A 26,841-nucleotide genomic window follows, 5' to 3' on the forward strand; every position below is an offset into this window, starting at 1 on the left:
CATCACCCATATCATATTTTGTGTTATTATTCTAAGTAACACCTTACATAGTTATATTTTGATCGGACAAAAGAAATATTTGAAATACAAATTAATTATATATTTGTATGAATATTTTATTGAGAAAAACCCGAGAAATCCAAAACACCCCGAAGTTAAAAACTCAAATTTAATTAGCTTTGTTTGATTTATAAATTTAAAAACTCGATATAAATAATTTGATTTGATATTTGAAAAATTCAAACCGTCCATATACACCCCAGTAACATAAACTAGAAAATGATAAGTGGCATAATCAAACCCCCGAAAAATATACTAGCGGCTCCCTACATTTTGGAGAAAGTGCACCTAAAACTTGGCTAATTTTTGTGTACCAAAATAATGAATGAGGAGAACCAGAGACACCCTATCTATCTCCCCCGCGCGACGCTAGTATTTAAAATTTGGAAACAAAAGAGTCACAACTGTGACCTGAGAAAATTCCATGGCTACTCTTCAGTCTTGTTCCTTTTCTTCACTTCACTGCTTTCCCTCTGCAAAGTACTCTCGAGCTCAGCCAAGGATTTTGCGATTCCATTGCCGATCCAGCAGTGATAATAAGGAGGTCTCATATGTTGGATTTATGCTTTAGTAAATTATGTATCTTTCTCTGTGTTTAGTAAAATTGCTGACAATTATACAGGAATATTTGCTGGATGCTCCAGTTTCAGTTGGGGACGGCTTTTCTTTTAGCGGAGGTTGGTTGGAATTCTTCAATTTTGATTATGGATCAACAATATAATGAGATCAAATTGATTTTTTTTGCCTAGGGAAGTATTCAGACGACCCAAGTCCTGCTGACGAATGGTTCAACCAAGGAAAATTTGTGCGTTTTTCCATCGTTGATCAAAATCACAGTGCATTTATTTTTTTAATTCTGAAATTCAGTGATATTAATTCAGGTGAAAGCTCATCCTGTCTCTGGGACTGGGGAGAAGGCAAAGGATCCCATATTTGGACTTACAATGGGTGGGAGTTCGCAGGCGTCATCTGATCTTTTCAGGTAAATCTTGATGATTTATTAGTTTTTTAAAGGAGTTAGCAATCTTATATGGGTTGTTTGCAGGGTTACCCATTGAATATGATTTTGTGCAATAGATGGTTTTGTGTAGAAACTGGAAGCTCTCACAATTCTCCCATTCTATTACTCCACGGGTTACCATCACAGGTTACCATCTTTCCTTTTACCATTCAAATTATTAATCTGCGCCATGTAACATTTCCCTTGCTTGATTCTTCGCTAACCATGCCTCAACTCCTACTTTTTACAGGCATACTCTTATCGCAAAGTTCTTCCCATTCTTGAGAACAAATATCATGCTATAGCACTTGATTGGCTGGGTCAGTATTTTACTACTTACTTTCTTGCATTATCTTCCTAATTGTTTTCCATTCTTAATGCTGCATTCGTACCTCTACAGTGAGATCAAGTGTCTGTTTATTTTAGTTTTAAAAAAGAAAAAGAAATCGCTCGAGTTCCAGTTTCGGATCTCCAGTGTGAATTTCATATCCAAAAGAACATACTCCCCCCATCCAATTTTATCTGACGGGCATGAAATTTAAGAAAGAAATATTTTTGAAGCTTGTGGTTTAAAACAATTCATAAGTATTTGTGTGGCGAGGAAGATGAGAATTTTAATGTTAATATACTTTTATGTACAAAAAGGTATCATTCTTTTGGGACAAACTAAAAAAGAAAGTGTATCAAATAAATTGGGTAAGACAGAAAAACATATTAGAGAGGGACCATGTTTTACCTCTAAATGTGTTACAACATAGAACAATGTTGATAATGAAAATGTTTACAAAAGACATGAGGTAAGACTTCTTTACATTTGTAGCTTTCAGAAAGGTGTTTCCCTCGATTCTATCGGGCGATCGAATTGATTATAAAAACATGAGTTTAATTAGTCGATTATTAGTGAACAAGGAAAAATATTATCAAGATATGTGAATAAATTGACCTTGAACCAACAATGATTAATTACTCTTGCTACAAAACAAGCTCGTATTTTATCTTTGTTACCGTTTCTCAATAATGAGAAACAATTGGAAAGAACCGAGTCGACAAAATATTGTACATGGTTAGCATTAACCTATGCAACCCAAATAATGAAATCTTTAGTTGTAAAATGGTACATGGCCGCATAATAATACTTGACGATTCCATCTGATCTTTTTTCAATGCAGCTCTAACCACGTGTCTTTGAATGTGTTTCAATTTCTTATGATATACTTAACAGTTTTTTAACAGTGTCTCCATGTTATCTTCTGTTCTAGTTTTTTTACTATTCTTAAAAGATACTGTAAATCACATCCATCCATGATCCTGTCAGGCTATGAATAGTTTTACCTTCTCCTTACAGGATTTGGATTCTCGGATAAGCCCCAACCAAAATATGGATTTGACTATACATTGGATGGTAAGTCATATTTTCTATCCACCTAGTAGCTATGTTGATTGGCCTCTTCAAAAATATCTTTGGGTGTGTGTCGGATCCTCTCAAAGCTATGTATTTTTAAAGTATCCTACACGGGCCCAAATAGGTTATTTGACGGACAAAGAAACACAACCTAGTAATATAATAATAATGATCAGATTATTACAATGTTGGAATCTTTTGTCAAAAGAACGAAGAACTTCTCCCTCCTTTTAACATTCAATTTTTCATGTCTGACAGAATATGTGGCATGCTTGGAATCTGTGATCAATGCTCTTACTGACAAAAAGGTTACTCTTGTAGTGCAGGTATTATATGTATGGAAAAATTCTTCTATAGGACCGCCATGCTGTTTACAACAACAACAACAAGTCCAGTATAGTCCCACCATGTGAGGTCTGGGGAGGGTAGAGTGTACACAGACCTAACCTCCACCTTGAAAGGTAGGGCAGCTGTTTCCGAAAGACCCTCAGCTTAAGAGAGAAGAACAAGAGAGGAGAAACAAGGAAAACAAGACATAGGTCAGTAGAGCCAAGCATATCGAAAACAATATAAAAATATGAGAAATGAGAGCGAGAAAGTCAGGGTAGGAAAGACCGGAAAGAAAGAAGCATTAACTACTATAGATAAATAGGATACCCAAAGTAAACCGGACCAACAAATATAAGCAGTAATCAAATACAGAAATCAAATATTAATAAACAAATGAGCAAAACTATGACTACTATGGAGAAAAGATAAGCCACCTAGCCCACTATCTTAGTCTGAGTCCTCTACAGCCTCCTATCTAAGGGCATGTCCTCGGTGAGCTGCAACTGTGTCATATCATGTCTAATCACCTCTTCCCAATACTTCTTCGGCCTCCCTTTACCCCTCCTGAAACCGTCCATAGCCAACCTCTCGCACCTCCGCACTGGAGCATCTGTGTCTCTCCTCTTCACATGCCCAAACCATCTCAGTCTCGCTTCCCACATCTTGTCCTCCACCGATGCCACTCCCACCTTGTCTCGGATATCTTTATTCCTAATTCTATCCATCCTAGTGTGCCCACACATCCACCGCAGCATTCGCATTTTCGCAACTTTCATCTTCTAAACATGAAGTTTCTTGATTGGCCAACACTCCGCCCCGTACAATAGAGTCGGTCTAACCACCACTTTGTAGAACTTGCCTTTGAGTTTTGATGGCACTTTCTTGTCACACAGCACTCCGGAGGCGAGCCTCCATTTCATCCACCCTGCACCAATACGGTGTGCAACATCGTCGTCGATATCCCCATCTTCCTGTATAATAGACCCAAGATACTTGAAGCTTCTTTTCTTTTGAATGGCCTGGGTACCAAGCCTCACTTCCCCATCAGCCTCAAGTGGCAGGCCACTGAACCTGCACTCCAAGTATTCTGTCTTGGTCCTACTCAATTTAAATCCTTTAGACTCCAACGTCTGTCTCCAGCCCTCCAACTTGTCGTTAACTCCATTGCTAGTCTCGTCAATCAGGACTGTCATCCGCGAACAACATACACCAAGGCACCTCACCTTGTATTTGTCTTGTCAATTGATCCATCACCAGGGCGAATAGAAATGGGCTAAGAGTCGATCCCTGGTGCAACCCCATCGTGACAGGAAAGTGCTCTGAGTCCTCTCCTACCGTCCTTACCCTAGTCTTAGCTCTATCGTACATGTATTTAATCGCTCTAATGTACGCCACAGGTATACATTTCGCCTCCAAGCATCTCCATAGGACCTCTCTTGGCACTTTGTCATAGGCCTTTTCTAGGTCAATGAATATCATGTGTAAGTCCCTCTTTCGCTCCCTATACTGCTCCACCAATCTCCTTACAATATGAATGGCTTCTGTAGTCGAGCGCCCCGGCATGAATTCAAACTGGTTCTCTGAAATAGACACACTTCTCCTCACCCTCATTTCCATCACCCTTTCCCACACTTTCATAGTGTGACTTAGCAGATACCTCTATAGTTGTTGTAGCTTTGAATGTCTCCCTTGTTCTTGTATACGGGAATGATTGTACTCCACCTCCATTCTTCCGGCATCTTCGATGTCTTGAAAATGACATTAAACAACGTAGTCAGCCACTCCAATCTTACCCTACCTGCATTCTCCCAAAATTCCCCAGGGATCTCGTCAGGTCTAGTCGTTTTTCCCCTGCACATCCTACGAGCAGCTCCCTTAACCTCCTCAAACTTTATTCTCCTACAATACCCAAAGTCGCGACACCTATCCAAGTGCTCCAAGTCTCCCAACACAAATTCTCTATCCCTTCCTTCGTTCAAGAGTTCGTGAAAGTATGACTGCCATCTATGTCTACCAGTACTTGGCCATCCTCGTCCTTGATTTACTTCACTTGATCCAAGTCGCGTGCCTTCCTCTCTCTCGCCTTGGCAAGCTTAAATAGCTTCTTATCTCTGCCTCTGTCCTCTAGTTCTGCATAAAGGCGTTCAAAGGCTGTCGTTTTAGCCGCCGAAACTGCCATCTTCGCCTTCTTATTCGTCATCTTATACTTTTCCCTGTTCGTTCGCTTCTCTTCGTCATCCTTGCTATCTACCAACTTTACATATGCCTGCTTCTTTGCTTCTACCTTTCCCTGGACTTCTCCATTCCACCACCAATCCCCTTGGTGCCCACCATGGCGGCCTCGTGAGACCCCCAGCACCTCTCTAGTTGTTTCCCTAATGCAACTGGCCGTCCTATCCCAAATATTGCTCGCATCCCCCCTACTATCCCACGCCCCCATAGCCATCAGCTTCTCCCCCATCTCTAGGGCACTAGACAGAGTCAAACGACCCCACCTAATCCTCGGTCGGTCATCCACGACCCTCTTCTTCTTCTTCCTTCTTATGTCCAAGTCCATGACCAATAGCTTATGTTGGGTCGTAAGATTCTCACTTGGCATGACCTTGCAGTCCTTACAGAGGCTTTTATCATCTTTTCTAAGGAGCAAAACGTTTATATGCGTCGCCGCCCTCGAGCTACGAAAGGTTACCAAGTGCTCCTACTTCTTTGGGAAACTCGAGTTGGCCACCATTAATCCAAAAGCTTTTGCAAAATCCAGGAGTGAGTCTCCTCCACCATTCCTGCACCCAAAGCCAAATCCTCCATGCACCTCGTCATAGCCCGTCGAAACAAACCCAATGTGCCCATTGAAATCTCCTCCTATGAATAGCTTCTCAGTAAGCGGTATACTGACCACCACTTCGTCCAAGTCCTCCCATGTTGTTTAATCTTGGAAAATATATTGAAAACAAATCTTAGCCCCTCCACCCCACCCCACCAATTAAGCAGGAGGCAGCGCCCCCGCCAGCATGGCTACTTACTCATCCATTTGCACTACTTATTTGACTGTTAGCATCTAATTTGCACTATTACTTTTCTTGTGCGATCTGCTTTGAAGAAAACCTCTGCTTTTGCCACTCTTACAGGGATACTTCTCACCAATTGCAATCAAATATGCTAGCAATCACCAGGGAAAGCTGAACGGTCTTATACTTCTAAATCCGCCAGTAAGGATTAGTCAACATTTAACTGCAATCAGTACATGCATTTATTTGCTGAACATTTTTATGTCCTATTCTGCAGATAATTATTCTGCAAACTATGAAATTGCCAGCAACAAACATATTATGGTTTTCTTGTTCCCTTGGCTGGAGAATTCTAGTTTCTAGGACCTTGAACCATATTATTTTACACCCTTTTCAGACATAAGAAAGATAGAACTGTCTAAATTTGATGTTAGTCTTGTTTCTTCAACTTCTTTTTCTCCTTCAAATTGTTGAGTGAAGACATGTTCGGATTCACCAACCCATTTTATTTTTTTTTTGGTTTACTGAAGCTAACTATAAAACATGCCAATCTGCCGTCAAGCTTATCTGTTCTGAGCAACTTCTTGTTGGGGGAAATTTTTTGTCAGGTAGAGAGGATGCAAATATTTTCATGTTTGTTCTGCTTGCTGACATGCATGTTTCTCTGGACTCATCCTTGGTTTTAAATCTCTTGCAATCAGGACCCTCTTAGAGCTAGTGATAAAACATTGCTGAGTTGCGGTCCTTACCAAATAAAAGAAGATGTGGCAATGGTTTACAGAAGACCTTATCTCACATCTGGTTCTGCAGGGTTTGCATTAAATGCGATAAGCAAGGCAATGAAAAAACAACTTAAGGTGCACTTTTTAATCCCCGTCTTAATTTTCTAATTAATTAGTTTCAGGTCAATCTACTTAAGTTTTATTTTCAATGATTACCAGAAAAGTAATGCGTACCCAAAAGTATCTCTTCTCAGTGTTTGTCCTTTCTTTTCTTCTCCGGCCTGCCTCAAAGAGCGGAGGTAGGTGTCCTTTGCTTTTCTTGTTCTTTCCTTCCCTATTCCATTGTCGAAGGCACATAGTCTGAGAGGGTGGGAATCTTTTTCTTCTAGGAGCACCATGGAGCTCACGCTGGATAACATAAACAAGGAATTCTAGGACCTGATATGGAGGTTTTCAAATGAAAACTTTAAGAAGATGTCATATACAACAACAACAACCCAGTGAAATCCCACAATATGGGGTCTGGGGAGGTTAGAATGTATGCAGAGCTTACTCCTACCAAGGTAGGACGGCTGTTTCCTGGAGACCCTCGGCTCAGTAAAAGCATAAATGCATAAAAAAAAATGTTAGATAAGAATAGAAAATTAAAAGCTTTATGAGAAAAACAACAAACAAATAACGAATAGATAACAAATAAATACAAATAAATAAATACTAATAACAAATAACGATTAAATAAATAATGAAAGCGTCACAGGTAAAATTGAGTAATCAAAGCATAGAAAGTAATAAATAATAACAGAAATAACAGAAATCAGAAATCAGAAGTCAAAGCGCAAGAGATCGTAATGCACTACTACACCTATGAATAGAGAAGAATAACGAGACTATGAACTAGCCTTCTACCCTAATGTGGGTCCTCCACACCCTCCTATCTAAGGTCATGTCCTCCGTAAGCTGTAACTGTGTCATGTCCTGTCTAATCACCTCTCCCCAATACTTCAAGAAGATGTCATATAAAATTCACAAAAAATTGAGATCTATAAATCCAAAATCTAATTTAGAACCCAAATTTCTCCATCAAAATGGTAATGGGAATGTACTTTTGAGGGTTATATTTGTCAACAAAAATTCCGTAATTTGATTATGAGATAACCAATCAAATTCTCTTCTTCCTATTAAGTCTTGTTAAGAAGGATAACAGAAAATGCTAGAGTTCAGTTACTTTATTCTATCTTCCTTTTCATTTAAGGATATATTAATCTAAAACTTCCTTTTGTGCTTCCTAATCGGCAGGGCTATGTCGAGGACACCAGAGAAATACTTATGGACAATAACTGGTCAGTTCAGACAACAGTTTGCTGGGGACAAAGAGACCGCTGGTTAAGCTTTGATGGTGTAGAAGACTTCTGCAAGGAATCAAAGCATCGACTAGTTGAACTTCCTATGGTAATGGCACTATTTCATTGCTCTTTTTCTTGGGATAGTATTGCAAATGCAGAGCTTAACTTTCGGGATGAATATCATATTCTTGAAAATATGCCTTCTGAAACCTCTCAGTAAATTAATACAGGAACTTCTGGTCATTTGAAAGAGCACCGCTTATCAGAAGTTGATTCGTATTAACAAGCTAAATATTCTTTATATCTTTCTTGTGTTTCAATGTGTTATTGGTTTATAGAGAAAACTGTATTAAATTTCTGAATTATACAGTCAGGGCATCACGTTCAGGAGGATAGTGGTGAAGAATTAGGTCAACTCATTGCTGGAATTGTTGGAAAAGAAGCAGCACTTAGTGGTTGTGATGAGATCTAATCTATGGATTAAATAGGCAGTCCATCTGTTCATATATACACACACACACATCAGTGTGTTTGTTAATTGTACAACATGACATATATCTAATATTGTAATGCTGCATGAGATAACACCAAAATGGTTAAATTTCATTTTTAAGCTGCTTGACAGCTTTGTATTTTCATCAATTGTTTCAGACAGAGAATGAACTACAGGGTGAACATCATAAGTTACTCTGGCTGTCTGAACTATTCTATTTGTTTTTATACATATTTGGAGCTTATGGAAATTGACAATGTCCCTCTGTTATCATGAGCACTTGAAGTCCATAAGAATTATCTCAGCTTTCCAAATTCAGCTTGAAGACAGAAGAAAAACCGTGATTTGTGTGTCTCAATTTTATGTGTGAAGATGCAGCCCCTTCAGTCACCTTTTTTGTTTCACAGGCTGCTGAAAGGGATCAATCCAACATTGGTCTTCTCTGGCAGCCTTTTTCCATCTATTCTTGAATCTTTCCAATTCAACAAGAGATTGTTTCCGCACCTGCAAAATTACTCTGTTTACATTACAGGAACTAAACTTGCACATACTAATTAGTCATGTGCTTAGATTCATAAGCAATTTAACATTAGAAAATTGTCTTCTTGCATTGTGTCAGTGGTGTAAACACACTACAACAAGCATGTTAGAAAGACACTGGCAATTGCAAGGGCAAGCTACTAAGGTCTTTTTGAAAAAGTAAATGGAACTTACAGCAATTCTTGCATCAGATGGATGAGATTCTGGCAGCCCCTGCGATGATATTTCAGTTAATTCATTCTATTCAAGCAGCTGATTGATGAAAGCTAGTTACTTTTGGTACATACCATTTTGTTTGGTGAGCTTTCCTGTTTAGGAGTTGTTCCTTGTGCTGAACTGCTCTTCTACATAGAAAGTCTGTAGTTAGGATTTACTAAAAAGATAGGAGATGGAAACTTGTTTCCTTATTCAATTGTCTACTGTGAGTTTATCCCCTTGGTTTTGCTGGACATACCTCATTTTCTGCACCACCTAGTGTTGGAAGACCATAGTGAACCAAATATTTGGAGTCAATAACCCCAACATTAGTGGTTCGGTTCCCCTATCAAAAATAGTTACAGATCAAACAGAAGGGTAGACGTTTTTTTTTAATTGATGATAATTTCTGAAAAAGTAATTGCTGGAGCCGGAGCTGAAACCTGCGCACAATATCCAAGCTGGAAGTCCACCCCCCCCCCCCCCCCATGCATGAACGAAGTCGTTCTGGAATATCAAACTTACCAAATTCAATAAGAAATTTGGTGTAGTACTAGTGTGTTAGATTTATTAAGATCTGAAACAGTACCTGAATTATGTACCAGGCACAGAGCCATGATGCTCTTGAAAAAACAGGAGCCATCATTTCCACCCACCTGCATGTGAATTTAGAATTCAAAGATGTATAGGAAAGATGTGAAGTGAAAAACAATTCTTTCTGCCCAATAATATTACCCAGTGCATGGTGGTTCAGTATTGTTTCCGTAGCACCTCCTTCCAGGACCCTTTATGTTTATTGTCCTCCTGTTTCAGCCATAAGAGTACAGCCTTTCAAAAAGATCAATTTATTATTGATAAACCAGTCACTGGTCATGAGAGTAATAATACCTGTGCACTCTTGATCCCTCTTGTCGTGTTGTAAGTTTGTGGCGAATTTCTGAACTATATGCATCGATTGCTGGCTGTGATATCTGAAGACCTCCTTCTTTTATTATTGATAAATATCTGCAGGTGGAGATTATTTTTTTGGTTGACGTGATTGCTCTTACTATGAAGATATATTGAATTGTAGTATATTTTTAGCCCTATAATTACCGTCCAGCATTGAAATTTTCAACTCCAAGATCTTCATCCCATAGGATTATGTAACTCTGCAACAATATCTGGGTGTAAGAACGTCTTGGCAAACCACCTAAAATAACAAGAGAATAAAGAGTCAGCTAACACATTATAGAAGAACTTGAGTGAAGGCTATATGGATCCTGTAGGATGTAAAAAAACTCAATAGTTACCATTTAGTTTGATTAATAGCAGAAATGTGAATAGCAGTGCTACTCCATTCTAGATCTTCCCATTGATCCACGAGGCCATCATAATGAAAAAGCATAATAACAAAATCCGTACGTGGAAACTGCAATAAGATAGTAGAAGGTTGTTACTATAGTTAGAGGCTAGGATGAAAAATGCGAATAAATGATTAATATTGTCTCTCACTTTGTTTACAATTTCATTTACATTCTTTTTCTGCTTAATTCCAACTGCCATAGCTAGTAAGCTCGTCGGTGATTTTGATTTCTACAAGGAAAAAAGAATACTACTCCTGCCTCTTAAAGTAAAAATAAAATTAAAATAGTTTACACGACAAAGCAAATGTATAGCTTTTTATTGGGAGAACCCCAGAGTGGATGCATTTCTAAATCAGAGGTCTTAGCCACAATACCTCTGGGTAATGTCTCGCTTCCTTCAGGCCTGCACTCATCCTATAATAAAAGTATACAACAAAAACAACTTGCAAATTAATTAATTACACAACTAATTAAGTTATTGATGATCCCAACCTCACACATCGTCCTAGGTTTCTTCATTCTCAAGGCTTCAACCAATTGCTCCTATTACTTTCTTTACCAATTAAGGAAAACAACATCCAGTACAACTATGAAAACAAAAACAAAAAAAATAAGACTTGTGTGAAATGATGACAGAAGAAGATGAAGTATATTATATATTACCTCTTTACATTCAGTGATAATGAAGGCGCTTCCTATAAACAAAGCAGCGGAAAGCAGAATTGCATAACCTATTAGGCAATTCCAAACTAACAATTTCTTTTTCTTAGTATCAGCCATGGGAACTTAAAAGACGCAGCTGCAATATATAACAAGGAGGGCAAAGGGTGATGCAATGCATTTACAAGTATTCCAATATATATAACATGCACGCTTAATAGAGGTCAACGGGAGATAGTGGAAAGTTGCTTCAACTCTAGAAAAAGTTAGGTCAAGTGGCTGGTATCCAGTGAGCCGCTAAACCCAATAAAAAAGAAAAGTCCTTGCAAAATCCCTTCCTTAATGACATTCGCCCTTACTTTGACTTTTTGACTTTCTGAGAAGGATTTAAGTAGCTAAGTTTGGTGAGAATGAGGTTAGTCTTTCAAATATGTGGACAAAAAATAATGATATAAAAATGCAAAAAATAGTTGGGGTATCACGAACATTCTTTAAATCCAAGTAAACTCAATATAGGGGAAGTGGACCTTTGACTTATAGTGCACATGAGTAGTACCACTAGGCCATGTGGAAAAGTTCTTTTTGTTTTATGTTTTTATTTTTCCTTTGGGTGTGTTTGGTAACAAAGAAAATAATTTTCAATTTTCTGATGTTTATTTAGTTAAAGTGTTTTGTAAAGTGTTTATTAGAAAAATAAATTACTTAGAAATAAGGAAAATAACTTATCTAAGAAAATTATAAAAAATAAGTCCAAATGACATTCTACGTTTATTGTCTCCTCCTCATTCATCCAATGCCCCCAATCTTCACCCCTTAACCATTCCATCTATCACCACCTTCATACCTTGCCTACCTCATTCCATCCTATAGTTCTTGCTAAATTACATATAAATACTTTTGAAAATATTATTATGCTTATTAATGAAACATTAGAAAATAAGTAAGAAAACATTTCTTTCGTGCTAAACACGTCCTTCATTTAGTTTTTTGTCAAAAGAAATCAAGAGCCAAAATTCCAAAATCCATAGCTCAAACTAATAATACTAATAATGATGAACTTTCGTATTCTTTATGCAATGTAGGGTGGTTAATGATAAACTTTGAAATCGAAGTTCTGAAGTCAAGACCACCTTGTGGAATATTTTATCCTACTTCACATGTGGAATAAATTAGTCCAACAATTATAATCTCGAAATAATTTATGACATATCAAACGACTCCTTAAATTCTTTGAAAGAACACATTTTTATTCACTCCTTCCTACGTACAGGCCAAATTCATTTTTTTCGTTCATGATCAAGCACTTGAATATTCTTTTTTATTATGGATGACAGTGAAATTCGATGTCAAAATTTACCTCTCTAATATTATATTAAAGTGTGTGATCACCTCATTTAAAAACTTTCTTAGGAAAACGCTCTTTTATTCCCTTACGTGTATTCTCAACAATAACCACAACATCAAACTCACTTAAACCCTTCAACTAATTAACAAGTTGTTGTAATAGTAATATATACACATCTCTCTCTACAGTTACATACATTAACAAGTTGTTGTAACAGTAATATATACTCATCTCTCTATATAGTTACATACATTAACAAGTTCCTTGTATGTCAATTGTGCATGTCACTCTATTGTCTGAAACAGTCCTCTTGAGCTTGGTTTGAGAAATTCAACATAGGAGTTTGGCATGACTCGTAGTGGAGCTGGTCATTCTGTGTTTTATTGATATTCTACATCAAATCTAGTATTTCATGAGAAGACTGAGCACATTGAGGTTGATCAGAGAAAAGATACTCTAAAAATATATCTTTAAAAAAAATTGTGAAGTCGAATGATCAACTCTCAGATATCTTCACTAAGCCCCTCATTGGTCCTCATATTAATTACATCTATAACAAGCTCATTATATATGACTTGTATAATTGAGCGGGAGTGTCAGAATAGGAATAGATACAAGAATAGTCCTACTTGGAAAAGGATTAGGAAAATGATTGTAATGTAGTGTCCTAGTTGGAAAAGGAATCTAATGTAGTGTCTATAAATAGGGCATCAATGCAATAATGTAGAGACATAATTCAATAATATTTTTTCCTATATTTTTCATAGTACTATGGAGGCTTGTGGTTTATCTGACTTGGGTTATGTCAAACCTAGATATATTTGGTGTAACAAAAGAAGGCACTAGAAAAGAATCTAGAAAAGGCTTGACAGAGTTTTGGTTAATGATTTATGGGCTCAAATATTTCATACTAAAACTGTGAAGCACTTATCTAGAGTTGGTTTTGATCATAGATCTCTATTAATGAAAAGTTACACGGACCAAAAGAAGTTCATAGTTACTTCAGGTTCTTAAGCATTTGGACACAACAACATGATTTTCTTGAACTGGTACAGAAAGCATGGAACATGAATGTCATTGACAATGATATGTGGAGGTTACAAAATTAGCTCAAGTTTCTTAGTAAAAGACTTAGCTAATGGTCTAGGGAGATTATTGGAAATATTAATGAGCAGGTCAACACTTGGGAGACAAAAATACAACTTGTTAGAAGAAATAGACCAAATTAACAACAATGAGCAAGGGTAGGGAGGATTTGAACAGGGGTCATGCTGAATATGTCAAATAGTTGGGTATACAGGATTGACTTCTGAAGCAAAAGGTGAAGATCAACTAATTTAAAAAAGGGAATTGCAATAGTAAATATTTTCACAGTGTGTTAAGGGATAGAAGGAGAAATTTCAGATCCATTAAATTTAAAATCATAGAGACAATTGGATACAGGGAGAAGACAAGATTGCTAGAGCTGTTGTTAGACATTATAAGGGAATGTTTAACTTGGAACAGCCTGTTTTGGATGATAGTCTCCTCGATTGTGTTCCAACTTTGATATCAGAGGGAGATAATGAAATGCTGCACAATTTGCCTATTGAGGAAGAGATCAAGAATGTTGTTTTTAGTATTAGTGTTGAGAGTTCTGCAGGGCCAGATGGTTATAATAGTAAATTTTATCAAAATTGTTGGAATATCATCAAACAAGATGTTTGTGCCTTTGTCATGAAGTTTTTCTCAAGTAAGAATCTCACCAAATTCCTTACTCATAATTTCCTTGCTTTAATTCCAAAAATAGATTTTCTTGCTAGTTTTTCTGATTTGAGGCCTATAAGTTTGAATAATCTTTCCAACAAAATCATTTTCAAAATCTTGACTAGAAGGCACAACTCTCTCCATCACAAACTAAAGTTTCACTATAACAGTGCAAAAAGACTTTACAAAATCCCAACCAAGCTTAGGCTACTGGTTCACAGGATCCTATCATATCAACTAGTGATTCAGCCTCCTCAGCATAGCTTTCTTTACACCAAAATAAAAATAAAAATATACTATTCATCTTGATTTTCTCCACAAAATTGTATTTGTCTTCAAAAGCTCTATAGCTCCTCTCCTTCGAAAATGGTCCACCATATGCAAGCAGGGACAAGTTTCCACCAATTTTTCTAACTAACTGGCCCAACATTCTGATTCCAACATTTCAATAAATCAACACTTGTTGCTAGCATTGACCATCTGATTCCTACCATGTTCAAGAAGTAGTTCCCATAATTGTCCAGTACCAGGACAATGAATGAATAAGTGACTATTATTTTTCCTAGCAGCTCCGCACAAAAAGCATCTAAAATGTATTTAAATCCCCTTCTTTGAATCTTTGAAGTTTATCCTGTGTGAGGCAAGCATTTCTTGCTACTAGCCAAGAAAAGCATAGCATCTTAAAAGGAGTCTTTACTGGTGGGCTTCCATATAAGTGAATCTTCAGTATCTTTGAACCCTTGGAATGATTCTAAGGTCTTGAAAAATTCAACAGCTATACAAGAAAGACAACAACATAAAGACAGGGGGAGCAACATAACGACAGAAAAGTTAAAAAATCACTCTTGCATAGTTGAATGTCATTATTAAAAAAGGGGAGATTGTTAGCAATTGAAATATTTCAATAATGATTTTTTCTGTATTGCAGGAACACAACTCACATGAAAAGGTTGGCTCTCTATAATAAAAAAATAAAAAGAAATGTGAAAGCAGAAAGCAAATCAAATCTGGAGGGAATCAAGTAATCTTGAGGATATCAAACAAGCTGCAAACTGGAGGAAATCAAGCAACAACGACAAAGCCTAATTAGGCTGCAGTCCGAAGGAAATCAAGCAAACAACGATAATCCTAATTGATACCAAGCAATCCTAGATTAAGACTAGTGCTAATCAGAGAATTACACACGGAAGATTGCACGGATTTGCTGCTAATCAGAGAACTGCATAGGAAAGATTGCACAGATTCACTGAATCGCGAAAATACTCTATACAAGGCAGAGATCAATCCAAAAAAAAGAAAAAAATATCTCACAAAGAAAGATTTTACACGAACATATCTTATATGGATGTGTATTCTCAATCAAGGAAACATTACAAATCCTTAATTCTTGGATTTTCCTTTATAGAGCTAATATGGCTACCTCACAAAAGCCATATATAAAGTCCTCCTTGTCAAGCTAGATAGTTACGCACTTCACTTGAACTTATACTTTTATTTTCTTTCATCTTTCAAAAAGCTTTGTATTTATCTAAGTCTACAATTGTAACAATAAAGAGAAAGAACTATCTCTAGCATAGATTATACGAGTAAAGGTTGCGTCGTGTCAAAAAGTCTGATTTGCATATCAGAAAAATCTTAAAGTCTCATTAGTGTATCATCAGAAATCTCAAAAAGCTCTGAAGAAAACCTTTGTAATCCAAGGAGACTGAACTAGGCACCACACTGGTGATCCGAATTAGAATAAGATCTCTATCTCTTTTAATTTTACCTTTGTTCTTTCTATATTACTTGAGATATTAACTTGCAGGTCAGTCAACTCTCATACTCGAGTAGTCGACTCAAAAGAAAATTTCAATCTACACCCCCTCTTAACTTTCAGTATGATGTTTAACTTTCAAAAGATCATACTTTCATACGCGAATGTTTAAATTTATCAAACTTCAATTGTGATTATCTAACCTTTTATTCAAAACGGATAAACTTGCAAAAAAATAAATAAATATGAAGCGAATATTAATTAAATGATGATATCAAAAGTGGATATTTGTGCAATTATTTTCAAAAGCACTTAATTTTTTTTTTTAAAAAAAACTTAGCCAAATTCTTCACTTTTTAAAAATAAGTTTTTTATTTTTTGGAAAAAAAAGAAAGAAAACTTGTCCAAATAGGTTATTAGTTTGAAATGGTAGAAAGAAAAAACAACAAAAAAGGACCGGCTATTCTGCGCTTGAGAGCATCTTATTAGACTGCTGGTATCCAGTGAGCCGCTAAATCCAATAAAAAAAGATAGTCGTTGCAAAATCCCCTAACCTCCTCCGAGACTCAGGTCAGAGAAATGGCGCTGAAGCTACCAATATCTCGGTGTTACAGCTCCAGCAATTGCTTCTTTTTCTCCTGCAGATCAACATACACTAGTCCAAAGCTCTCTGGTACTTTCTCTAGTTTGTAAATGGTTGAAAGTGTTGTTGTAAAATTGTGGGTTTATCTGATGATAATAAGTATTGTACTTGTATTGGTCAGCGACATGGTTGGAGTTCAAAATCCGCAATTATCTTTCTGTAAGAACCTTTGCTTCCGTGACTGAAGAGAAGGGTCAATTAAAGAAAAAGTAATTTCTCTTTCCTGCTTCCTAGTATCATATCAATATATTCTTCGACCCAAATGTGTATTCGCTGGAACTTCCACAACTGTGCAACTTCAAAAAAAACATCCGAAAACATTAGCTTGTAATCGTGATTTAGTAGATGCACTTGTGTTTTAGTATTTTGTGTAGATGCTATTCCTTAACTGGCATGTGAGAGAAATTGTACTAAAGGCGTTTAATAGAATGTTTTTACATAACACGTGCCACAACTTGTGTTAATTAGATGTCTCTTCAACCATTCAATTGCACAATTCTCATACTCTTTGCAGTGCATTATTGTACTTTAGTCTCATTTGCCAAATGTATTTTTATATTAGAGATGTGATTTGCTATGTTCAATTGTAAAAATGTTGTTTCGTGGACAACATAGCATTATGTAAATGTCGCACATGACAAATGAGATTTGTAGACACTATAAAATTTAGTAAACACTCACTTAAGCTGTAAATTTGGTTAGACATGTATATGGATACAAGAACCTTCCTCGTTTACACATACTTAAAATACACTCTTGTGCACATATGTACTAGCAAATGTCATTCTTGATATGCAACTTTAAGTACATTATACTATGTTGATCTCATGACTGCATTCATACTATTGAACACAATAATTCAACAACAACATACCTGTGAAATCCCGCAAGTAGGGTTTGTGGAGGGTGGATTGTATGCAGCCTTAACCCTACCCTATATGGGTAGAGAGGCTATTTTCGATAGACCACTGGCTCAAGTAAAGCATATCAAACAAGTAGGAAAATAAAATCCAGTAAGGATTACCAGTAGCAGCAACAATCAATAGGAGAACTGGAGGAAAGAAAACAACAGGTGATAATAAAAGTGAAGTCTTAGACAGTAGGAGAAAAAAATAATAGTATTACTGATAAGGAAAACTAGACAGCGCACGACTACCAGGTGTGCCATGTCCTGTCAAATCACCTCTCCGGATACCTCTTCTACCTACCTATACCCTTCTTCAGGCCCACCATAACCACCACCATGCTGTAGACACCAAAAACCTGTCAATCCTGGAGGCCTGCAAGTTTTCCTCCCCACAGAGGTAAATTAAGCTCACATGAGCATCATCAATAGAGCTTCATTTCCTTTTTAGAGGCTCTTACAAAACATGTCCTTTCTTCTGTCTGGGAATGTTACACTTTTAGCTGCTTAATTAGCTGTTTCACTATATCGAAGCTTGTATTAATGTTCCTCAAATAGAGTTCAAAGCTCTTTTTGTATGTAATTTCTTGATAACTTGCGGTCCCTTTCCTACAATCATATTGATTAAGTGTTCGTATGATTCATTAGGAAAAGGAGACTGGATGAATTGTGTCTGGAGAGGTTTCAGCAATACAGCCGGACATTTATACAGTCATGGATCCTTCAAGGTAGTTGATATTCATCAAGTCTATTTGATACCTTCTTTTAATGTCTTGATTGCTGCTGAGTCCCGATATGATAAGTAGAACATCTGGATTGCTCAGTATTATTTAGCTTTTGGTAATCAAACCTGTTTTTTGCATTTCTTGTTGCAGAGTAAAGAGACTTCTCGTCTATGTTCTTATAATTTGTTTGAGCTGTCTAAAGTTAGAATGTTATTCTTGATGGAAGAGTTACAAGGTAGAATAACATTATTTGAGTAGAGTCTGTAAAAATAGTCCAGCTATCATTAGAAAGGACATCATCACACTAGTAAAATAGTCACTAAAATTTTCTGGATGCAATGTTTCAAGATATATAATTCTCTAACAGATCTACATGCTATGTTTCAATAAATATAATTTTCTAACAGATTTCTATCAATTCTGTCGGTGCCTGGAATGCTTCCTATATGATAAGTAGAACATCTGGATTGCTCAAACCTTGAGCTTTTGGTATTCAAACCTGATTTTCATTCTTCTCATTGCAGAGTAAAGAGACTTCCTGTCAATGTTCTTATAATTTGGTTTGACCTGTTTAGAGTTAGAATGTTAATTCTCTGTGGAATGAGTTACAAGGTAGAATGGCATTTCTTGAGTAGAGGCTGTATAACAATAGTCTAGCTATCATTAAAAAGGATATCATCACTCTAGTAGTGTAGACATTGAATTTCAGAGGCAATTTTTCAAGAAATATAATACTATAACAGATATATCAATTCTTAATTATTTATTTTCTGATGTCAATTTTAATTCATCTATGTCAAGTGGTCTCATTGAATAGTATGCCTTTATTTCTTTGAAGAAATGGAAGTTAGGCCTAACTAAACCCCAAAAACTAGATCATCAAAGCCATTTCCTCATCCAATGTGGGACATAACATTTCCCGGCTCACTCAAGACAATTGGAGCGTGGGCAACATAACATGGGGGCCAACATTGAGAAATATAATAACAAGGACAAAGGATCGGTGGAACTGGCTTTGACATCATGTGAGAAATATGACACGGAAGAAAGCATGAAAAATTTTATCATTATAGACTTACTATTTGTAAATAGGAGTGTGCTCTTACCTAAAACTTTAAGCGGTTAGTGAGAGCACACTTTTATATAAATAATTATGTCTTTAATATGCCCCCTCAAGTGCAGGCCTAAATCTTTTTCATTAACCAAGTATGTGGACATTCTTTGTGATAATGGGTGGTCTTGAGACTCGAAGCATGAACCTTTGTTTGCTCTAGTACCATGTTAGTAAATGGACTTGAGCCTAACCCAGCCTCAAAAGTTAGCTCACGAAGGAAAAATTGTCCAAGAGGAGGCCACAATCCATTTCTTCAACCAATGTAGGACTTACTGATTTCTTTTTCCAACACTTTAGTTTCTCTTAATCTTTTGTCTTGTATCTCAACCTCACGCAGAAAGCTCCTCTTCGGGCTCATTAATCTCCAACTTCAAAAAAATTTCCAAATCATCTTACAGTATTTATGAATTCCTATTTTATGTCGGACTGACAACTTATTGTTACTTCTTTGCTTAAACTTTGCTTTCAAGTTGATATATCCTAACTAGCTGTTGGTTTGCTTTTGTCACTCTGCCTCCATCTCCCTAACTCCCAACAATTTTCTAGCTTAGGCAAAGTGTTTGTGGACGGAAAAGTCGTTACCAAAGCAGGGACTCAAATCCCTGATAAAGCTGTTGTGGAGATCATGGCTGAAATTCCAAAATATGTATGCAGGTGAATATTCCTCCACTGAGCCTATATTTTTATTTTTGACATACTTCGCAGAGATCAGAAGCTCTTTGACTTGCTTGTTGATGCTTACTCAGAGGCGGACATAAACTGGAGGCTGTGATTGAAAACCTGGGGATTGATGTCGCAGGAAAAGTAGCTCTTGATTCAGGCTTGTCTACTGGAGGATTTACTGATTGTTTACTTCAGTATGGTGCTTCATTCGTCTATGGAGTTGATGTAGGATATGGACAGGTAACATCACCAGACTTAAAAGCTGATGCTCATTAAGCTTCTACTTTTTTGAATTTTCTTTTACTGGTTTCAATTACACAAGTTAAGGTCCTGAGTCATCCAATTTGAGATGTCTGAAGACAATATGGAAAGGACGTTGAATATTACATGGTGCCATGCTTGTTGGAGGCTTGGAGAAGCTCTAGCGAGTATCATTTTATTTGTGAAAAGATAGAGGAGAAAATGAACGTTGTCTCCAAATGCATTGCCAAAATTCTAGTGCAATGTGCAAGTTAGAAAAGGAGGGAAAAATTGTAAGACCCATAAAACTTCTTATAAAAAAATTAAATCACAAAGATACGAATCATAAATGAATAGTTATGGACACCACCATTATTAAAAAATCATAAGTAAAAGTAGTTTTCTGTATGAAGCAAAGCTGAGTTATAGCTGCTCGAAATTGTAACCTGAAAGTACTTCTAGCATAAAATAGCGGTGCAGGTGGAATAAGGCAGCAATGGTTAATGTTTTGAAGAATCAATTTTCTGATCTCTTTTTGGAAAGTATACTAGTGGCAGTGATGGCCCATAAAGAAAAATTTTACACACTAAATTGTAGAGCATTGAGCAAGAAACCATTCGAATGTATGAATGTACTGTCGGTTTGAAAAACTTCCATTGTGCTTTGAATTTAAGTTCAACAATTTAAAAAATCCTGAATGATGAGTTCCTTCTACTTTTGGCTGTTAAATAACATCTTCTTAGAGATTAATTAGTGGACAAGCAGTCCTGGATCATCTTTAAATTGCTGATCATTTGGTTATTTATATTTGTAAAGGCTTGCTGATTTCTTCACAGGTGGCAGATAAAATTCGTCGAGATGAGCGTGTAAGTGTTATCGAGCGTACAAACTTGAGATACCTTTCTGAACTCCCGCAAAAGGTCGACTTAGTAACTTTGGACCTCTCCTTTATTTCGATACTTCTGGTAAGCTTTTTCTTCTTGAAAATGCCTACCAATGTAATTGTTTTAATGTAGTTTCCTACATTAATGATTTAGCATAGAAAACTAGGCTGTTCCATTTTAGTATATGGTTTATCAGCAACATTTCTTACCTAGATGGTCTTCATCATTACCTCGTAATACTCAAAAGTTCATTGTCTATCCAGGTGATGCCTGCAGTTGTCAATTTAATGAAGGAGGAAGCTACTTTAGTGACTCTGATTAAACCTCAGTTTGAGGCTCGGAGATCTCAGGTAAGCATTTTCAGAGATCCTGCCTGCATTTGTAAAGCTTTAGTATGCCTTGAGAAATGACCCTCAGACCAAATATCTATATACAATAATAAAAGCACGAAACCCCTATGTGAAATGTTAATCGGCTCTTTTACCCTTCGTAAATGTTGTCTGTGTTGGATAAAATTGCAAGTACAAACAATTGTGCTTATTTGGGGGGAAATTGTTTCCCCCTTAAATCTAGTGTTAAAAAAAGGTCGATTTTCCACTTAATGTCATTTTACATTGAGCAAAATTGTCATGTAGTTAATCAACTAAAATTTTGCTTACTAAATATTTCCATATTTGAGTAATGTAGGAAGCCCTAACATTTAGGCCTTTAACCTATGTTGCTCAAATTCTCCAAAAATGTTGCTGCACCCATGTTAGATTCTCCAACAATGCACTACTTTTGGAGTATCCAATGCGCACCCGTCAACATTTTTGAAAAGTCCGAGCAACAACCTTTAACAAAATTTAAAACTTTTCTCATGTAATTCCTTTCCTTATTTGGACTATGCAATATAATTATGTCCTTCAAAAAATGTTGTAAGCCAAAGCCAATAAGCTCCTTCTTGCCAAAAAATCACAGAGAAATTTACAGGTGCCACATTCTTCTAATTGCCTTCACAAACAACTGAAGCATACAGTTTTCTATAGTAATTAAGCAATATGTGCTTCTCGTTCCATGAAAAAGCAAAACTTGTACCCAGAGAGACAAGAAATGGTTATATATTTATGTCATAGAATCAATATTCCAAATATTTACACTTTTTCCTTTAACTTCTATTTTATAACTCAACCATGTTTCGCTATATAATATTTATATGATTTTTAAAAAATTTGTATTCATTAATAAAGAGTACATGTGCAGCGTGCGTACCTACAGACTAGTAAATAAGTAGAAGTGTTACTTCTTACCAACATTTTGAATCTCAAAGCTCTTATTCGCTTGCTTAGAGAGGGAAATTAATCAAGTCTAAGGCTGGTGTATCCACACAAATTCATGTTTTACGCCTCTGATGGACCTTATTGGTGGCCATCTTTTTCATGTTTTACATTACATTGGATGTTGTGTCCTTGGATATAAAAGCTGAGATGCTTTTTATCTAAGTAATTCCATATCTCACTGCGCCCCTCTGTCACCCTTCTAAGCTGACCAATCATTTAACATTGGTTAATTGCATGACGACTTCATCTAAGAGCTTAATCTATTAGAGAAATGACACTTTTATTTATTTATATTAAATCTACAAGACGACCTTCATCCCCTTTATGTGGGTTTGATTTTTTTTCTTAGACCAAGCATGTGAGAAATATTCTTGTTGATGGTGGCAGTGAGATATCAATGTAGGATTTTTGCTTGCTTTGATACAATGTTGAGTTGGCGACGACCTCATCGAAAAAGTGTAATATTTTTATCGGTCTGCAACAAATATACTAAACGGGGGAATTTTGAGTGGACTAGACTTGGTAGAGTACTTTGACTTGATAAATGAACCAATTTTGCTGATGTTTCATCATCTAATTTGCGCGGACTCTTCATTTTTGCTGCCACACCCGTGTCGACACGAGACGGGTGCGGGATACGTGTGGGATTCGGTCAACCCACATTGGATACTTTGACCAAGAGTCCATGGACAACCCACATCAGACGGGTGCAGGTGCGGGTGCGGGTGCAGGATACTTGTGGGATCCGTCCAAACCACATCAGATACTTTGATCAAGATACTTTTCCTCTTGCTCAATATTTGTTGCTTCATGTTTCAGGTCAAATAGAGGGATGCTAAATATTCAAGCGGTTGTAATCCGACTTATGGTAGGCAGTAGCAATAATCTATAAGGAGAGTTGGTGGAAAGTCTTGAATGACTTTCTTTTTCTTTTTTGAGGGGAAGAATATCTTTATCTTTATAAGTATATTTTTATAATATTGAATATTTTTAGCCGAATTCCCGCACCCGTATCCATACTCGGATTCGTATTTCCGAATCTTAAAATTTAGATTTTCCGAATCCGACTCTCGGATTCGCATCCATCTCGGACACCCGCACCCGAGTCCGAGCAACTTAGTTCATCATAATTGAAGTTTTTTCAGTGGTCTTAAATTGAGTTTAGTCACCTCCTAGAAAATACAATTATATGAGCTTCTTGAGATGGTACTCTTGTATGTGTGTGGGTGTGAAGGATTCTGCATACAGAAATATAGGGTATAAACATCAGCTTATCAATGTTCTTTTAAGCCAAGTAATGCCTCAATCAGATCAACTGAAGCTTAATCATTTGTCCGAATATAGATTCTAGATGTCTTGGCTTTTATTCTGCTCTTAAGAATGTTCTCTATGTTAATTTTGTGATTAATTTTGCATGTGAAGGATTATATGTATGGAAATATAGGGTATGGGGACCGGCTTAGTCAATATATATCTCAAGCCTATTGTTGATCTATGTTGCTTGGACTCTTTAGAAATCTCACAGGGTGCTTGTCGGATCCTCCATAAGTACTGCATTTTGGAGGATCTGACACAGGCGTGGCAGCTTTTTTGGAGAGTCCGAGCAACATAGTTGTTGATTCAATCAGATGAATAGTTGTAGATAGTCCACTGATCGCTCAGTCATTTGCACTTACCTGAAGTCTCTTGTATTGGTATTGCTTCTTAGAGGCATTGGGTTTTATTGTGTTTTTAAGAGTTATCTTGATTTTGCAAGATAATTATGTATTTTTGATGGAGACTTTTATATACATGTTAGGTTGGAGGAGGTGGAATTGTAAGGGATCCCTTGGTCCATCAAGAGGTAAGCATTTCCCCAGCTTTTTCATTGTTTACTTTTGATGCTTTATAACCTACTCAAAAGCTGATTATTAAGACCTTTTTGGATTTATTTCTTATTGAAAAAAAAAGATGGTTATTAAGATTTTTGCTTAATGATAGAATCTTGGCTATTTTGAGGAGAGACAATGGGCTTTATTGAAAACAACTAATAGTGTATTCAACTTTTATAATCAGTCAAAAAAAGTATGAAAATGCAAGAAAACATTTGGTTAATGGGAGAAAAAAAATTCCTTTAGCAAGAAATGACATTTGAATCCATGCTATAATGTTTTTTTTGGACAACAATTTAGACGAGTAGCTACATTAATTTGTGAAAATTCCATGGGTGCATTGCTCATATTGTTTACTTGAATGTTAAACATGTTACAATCTCTCATTTTCTTGTTGATTCATTCTTCTAATGTCTTGTCTTAACATGATGCTATTTCAAACAAATCCTCGTGTATATCAAAAACATGCTTCCTTTTTAGTCCAACCAAGCAAACCATAAATTATTTGAATTGATTATAGTAATATGAATCCCCTCGGCTGAATAAGTAGGTCAATCTGAGGGAAATAGTCAGTAAGACTGCTCAACTTTCATTCAGAGCTCTACTGATTTTATTTTCTTATATGAAATAATCTGTTAGTAAAGTCATAGTGTACTCCCTTTGTCCCAATTTGTGTGATGCACTTTCCTTTTTAGTATGTCCCGGAAAGAATGATACCTTTCTATATTTAGAAATTATTTAATTCTAAACTTTTTATTTTACCCTTAATGAGTTGATTTGTAGCCACACAAATATCTATTACTTGTTTTAGTCCATAAGTTTTAAAAATCTCTTTCTTAATTTCCATTGCCAGTCAAATGCATCACGTGCATTGGGATGGAGGGAGTACAGATACGTATATTTCAACTTGAAGTAATCAATCCAGTATCTTGCATAATTCTATTCTTTCCTTGGTTGAGTCCCATAATGTCATGTTCGTGGATGCATACAATAAAGGAGGAAGGGGGGATAGGTCTCCGAGACATTTTTTCATTTGGACCTGGTTTAAGTTTTTCTATGAATCGGATGGATGCTAACTGTCAATAGGTGAGAGAAAGTGAGAACTCTGACTAGATTAAGGATTTCGATAAAGAGAACAGAAACTTCTGTCAACTCAGGTAGGATGGGAAAACCACTGATAGGTTAACCAGCAAAAGAAAGAGCTGGATTTACACACAAATTGCAGCATTCCATTTGATTGTATATCCTATTTCGGGTCAGGGAATAGACTAGGTATGTTGTCAGTCTGCTTGTTTGCGCTCGGGATGTGCCAAATGGCTGAACTCTTGGAGAAGTCAATTTTGGTTATCAGTTCTCAACCTTTTTAGTAGATTTTCCATTTTTTAATGGGTTAGAGCATTTTTTCCATCGGAGGTGGTATCAAAAATTTTGGCTGTGTGAGGTAAGATGAAGTTGATATTTTCATGATGACCTCCTCAGGGGGAATCTGGAGATGCTGGAATCCCACTTGGTTTTATTGTTATTTGTTCAACATCCACATCCCTATTTCCCATCATCAAACTATTTTTGGTGACCTTTAGCAATAAAAATTAACTGAGAAGAAAAATAATGTTTTACTGTCACATCTCTTGCTCATAACAGAAGTTCCTCGTTTTACTACTGTTGTCACGAGATGCTTACTATTACTGCTGTGCAGGTGATCGAGAGGATCATAAATGGGGTACAAAACCATGGATTTCAATGCAAAGGTTGGATTGAATCTCCTTTGAAGGGAGCTGAAGGAAATAAAGAGTTTCTAGCCTGCTTCAATCGAGCAGTCATCAGTGAAGAAGTTGAGAAACAGTAAACGTTGCTAACATTTGGAATCAACCATGTATGAGAGCAGTCATCAGTCAAAGAAAGCCTTTGTAACATTTGGGATAAAACATATATTGTACGGACATGCTGGATGCCGACCAAAAATATTAAAGAGCACAACTTGTAGAGGGGCTTGGAGTCAATCAATGACATGGATGCATAATTTTGAAGTCGGATTGCTAGATAGATTTATGAGGGCCTTTTGAGTGTGGTCCTTTCTTCTCTGACTATAAACAATGAACATGTTGAAGTTTTAGCAATGACCAGCATGACTACACTTGCAGAGAATCAATATCCATTTTCCGTTTTCCTGAATTTACCCGCTTTCGAGTCTACTAAACCTCTTGAACTCGCTGAAAGGGAAAGAGGAAACCGTATAAGGTATTTTTTTCACTTGTGTACGAGGACAGTGTAGAAGGAAAGGAGGATGGGATTGGACTTTCCAGTTTACGTAGTGCTACTGCAGCTTCTGTTTTACAAAGGTGACTCTAGTCCGTCTGAAACAGTTTATAGCAATTAGAGGTGTACATGGACCGGGTTGGTTTGGATTTTTTACAAATCAAATCAAATTATTTGTGTCGGGTTATTAAATCTATAAATCAAACCAAACTAATAAAAGTCGGGTTTTTCGATATTATTTTTTCTCGGGTTTTTTGGGTTTTTTTTAATTTTTCGGGT

General features: G+C 36.5%; 3 protein-coding genes across 5 annotated transcripts; 2 read left to right on the forward strand and 1 right to left on the reverse strand.

Moving 5' to 3' along the window:
- The first annotated feature begins 331 nt into the window (after nt 1-331).
- Nucleotides 332-8,504, forward strand: LOC129882584 (uncharacterized). 3 transcript variants are annotated; one of them, XM_055956960.1, is made up of 13 exons: nt 332-604; nt 683-737; nt 810-865; nt 942-1,042; nt 1,138-1,207; nt 1,311-1,380; nt 2,406-2,462; nt 2,721-2,788; nt 5,918-5,998; nt 6,328-6,405; nt 6,499-6,654; nt 7,816-7,968; nt 8,093-8,225. In XM_055956960.1, exons 1-13 carry the CDS (start codon nt 485-487, stop codon nt 8,108-8,110), a joined length of 1,083 nt encoding a protein of 360 aa, XP_055812935.1. In that variant the 5' UTR covers nt 332-484; the 3' UTR covers nt 8,111-8,225. The 3 variants fall into 3 exon arrangements, with proteins under 3 accessions (XP_055812935.1, XP_055812934.1, XP_055812932.1); XM_055956957.1 differs by lacking the exon at nt 8,093-8,225 and adding an exon at nt 8,233-8,504 and having other exon boundaries at nt 337-604; XM_055956959.1 differs by lacking the exons at nt 6,328-6,405; nt 8,093-8,225 and adding an exon at nt 8,233-8,504 and having other exon boundaries at nt 335-604.
- On the reverse strand, nt 8,435-12,377 carry LOC129883567 (uncharacterized). Its single transcript, XM_055958201.1, is given in 16 exon segments — nt 8,435-8,859; nt 9,070-9,108; nt 9,183-9,239; nt 9,350-9,436; nt 9,680-9,746; nt 9,826-9,894; nt 9,979-10,095; nt 10,186-10,239; nt 10,241-10,282; nt 10,383-10,501; nt 10,585-10,665; nt 10,734-10,850; nt 10,929-10,977; nt 10,979-10,989; nt 11,100-11,221; nt 12,365-12,377. Coding segments are annotated over 16 exon segments (1,161 nt in total). The 3' UTR covers nt 8,435-8,742.
- Nucleotides 12,378-16,397: 4,020 nt separating this feature from the next.
- Nucleotides 16,398-26,478, forward strand: LOC129882585 (uncharacterized). Its single transcript, XM_055956961.1, has 9 exons — nt 16,398-16,616; nt 16,708-16,795; nt 18,139-18,218; nt 19,881-19,983; nt 20,076-20,232; nt 21,069-21,197; nt 21,380-21,466; nt 24,234-24,278; nt 26,003-26,478. Exons 1-9 carry the CDS (start codon nt 16,523-16,525, stop codon nt 26,150-26,152), a joined length of 933 nt encoding a protein of 310 aa, XP_055812936.1. The 5' UTR covers nt 16,398-16,522; the 3' UTR covers nt 26,153-26,478.
- The last annotated feature ends 363 nt before the right edge of the window (nt 26,479-26,841 follow it).

This window comes from Solanum dulcamara, chromosome 3 (genome assembly GCF_947179165.1).
Source record: "Solanum dulcamara chromosome 3, daSolDulc1.2, whole genome shotgun sequence".
Taxonomy (NCBI): Eukaryota; Viridiplantae; Streptophyta; class Magnoliopsida; order Solanales; family Solanaceae; genus Solanum; species Solanum dulcamara.

Excerpts from the sequence above, each read along its gene's own strand:
- LOC129882584 (XM_055956957.1), top strand. The coding sequence starts at position 485 with ATGGCTACTCTTCAGTCTTGTTCCTTTTCTTCACTTCACTGCTTTCCC. Across the intron at positions 738-809 it reads CGGCTTTTCTTTTAGCGGAG|GGAAGTATTCAGACGACCCA; the intron begins GTTGGTTGGAAT and ends TTTTTTGCCTAG. Across the intron at positions 5,999-6,327 it reads TTATACTTCTAAATCCGCCA|CTAACTATAAAACATGCCAA; the intron begins GTAAGGATTAGT and ends GGTTTACTGAAG.
- LOC129882585 (XM_055956961.1), top strand. The coding sequence starts at position 16,523 with ATGGCGCTGAAGCTACCAATATCTCGGTGTTACAGCTCCAGCAATTGC. Across the intron at positions 18,219-19,880 it reads ACAGTCATGGATCCTTCAAG|GCAAAGTGTTTGTGGACGGA; the intron begins GTAGTTGATATT and ends TTTCTAGCTTAG. Across the intron at positions 19,984-20,075 it reads ATTCCAAAATATGTATGCAG|AGGCGGACATAAACTGGAGG; the intron begins GTGAATATTCCT and ends ATGCTTACTCAG.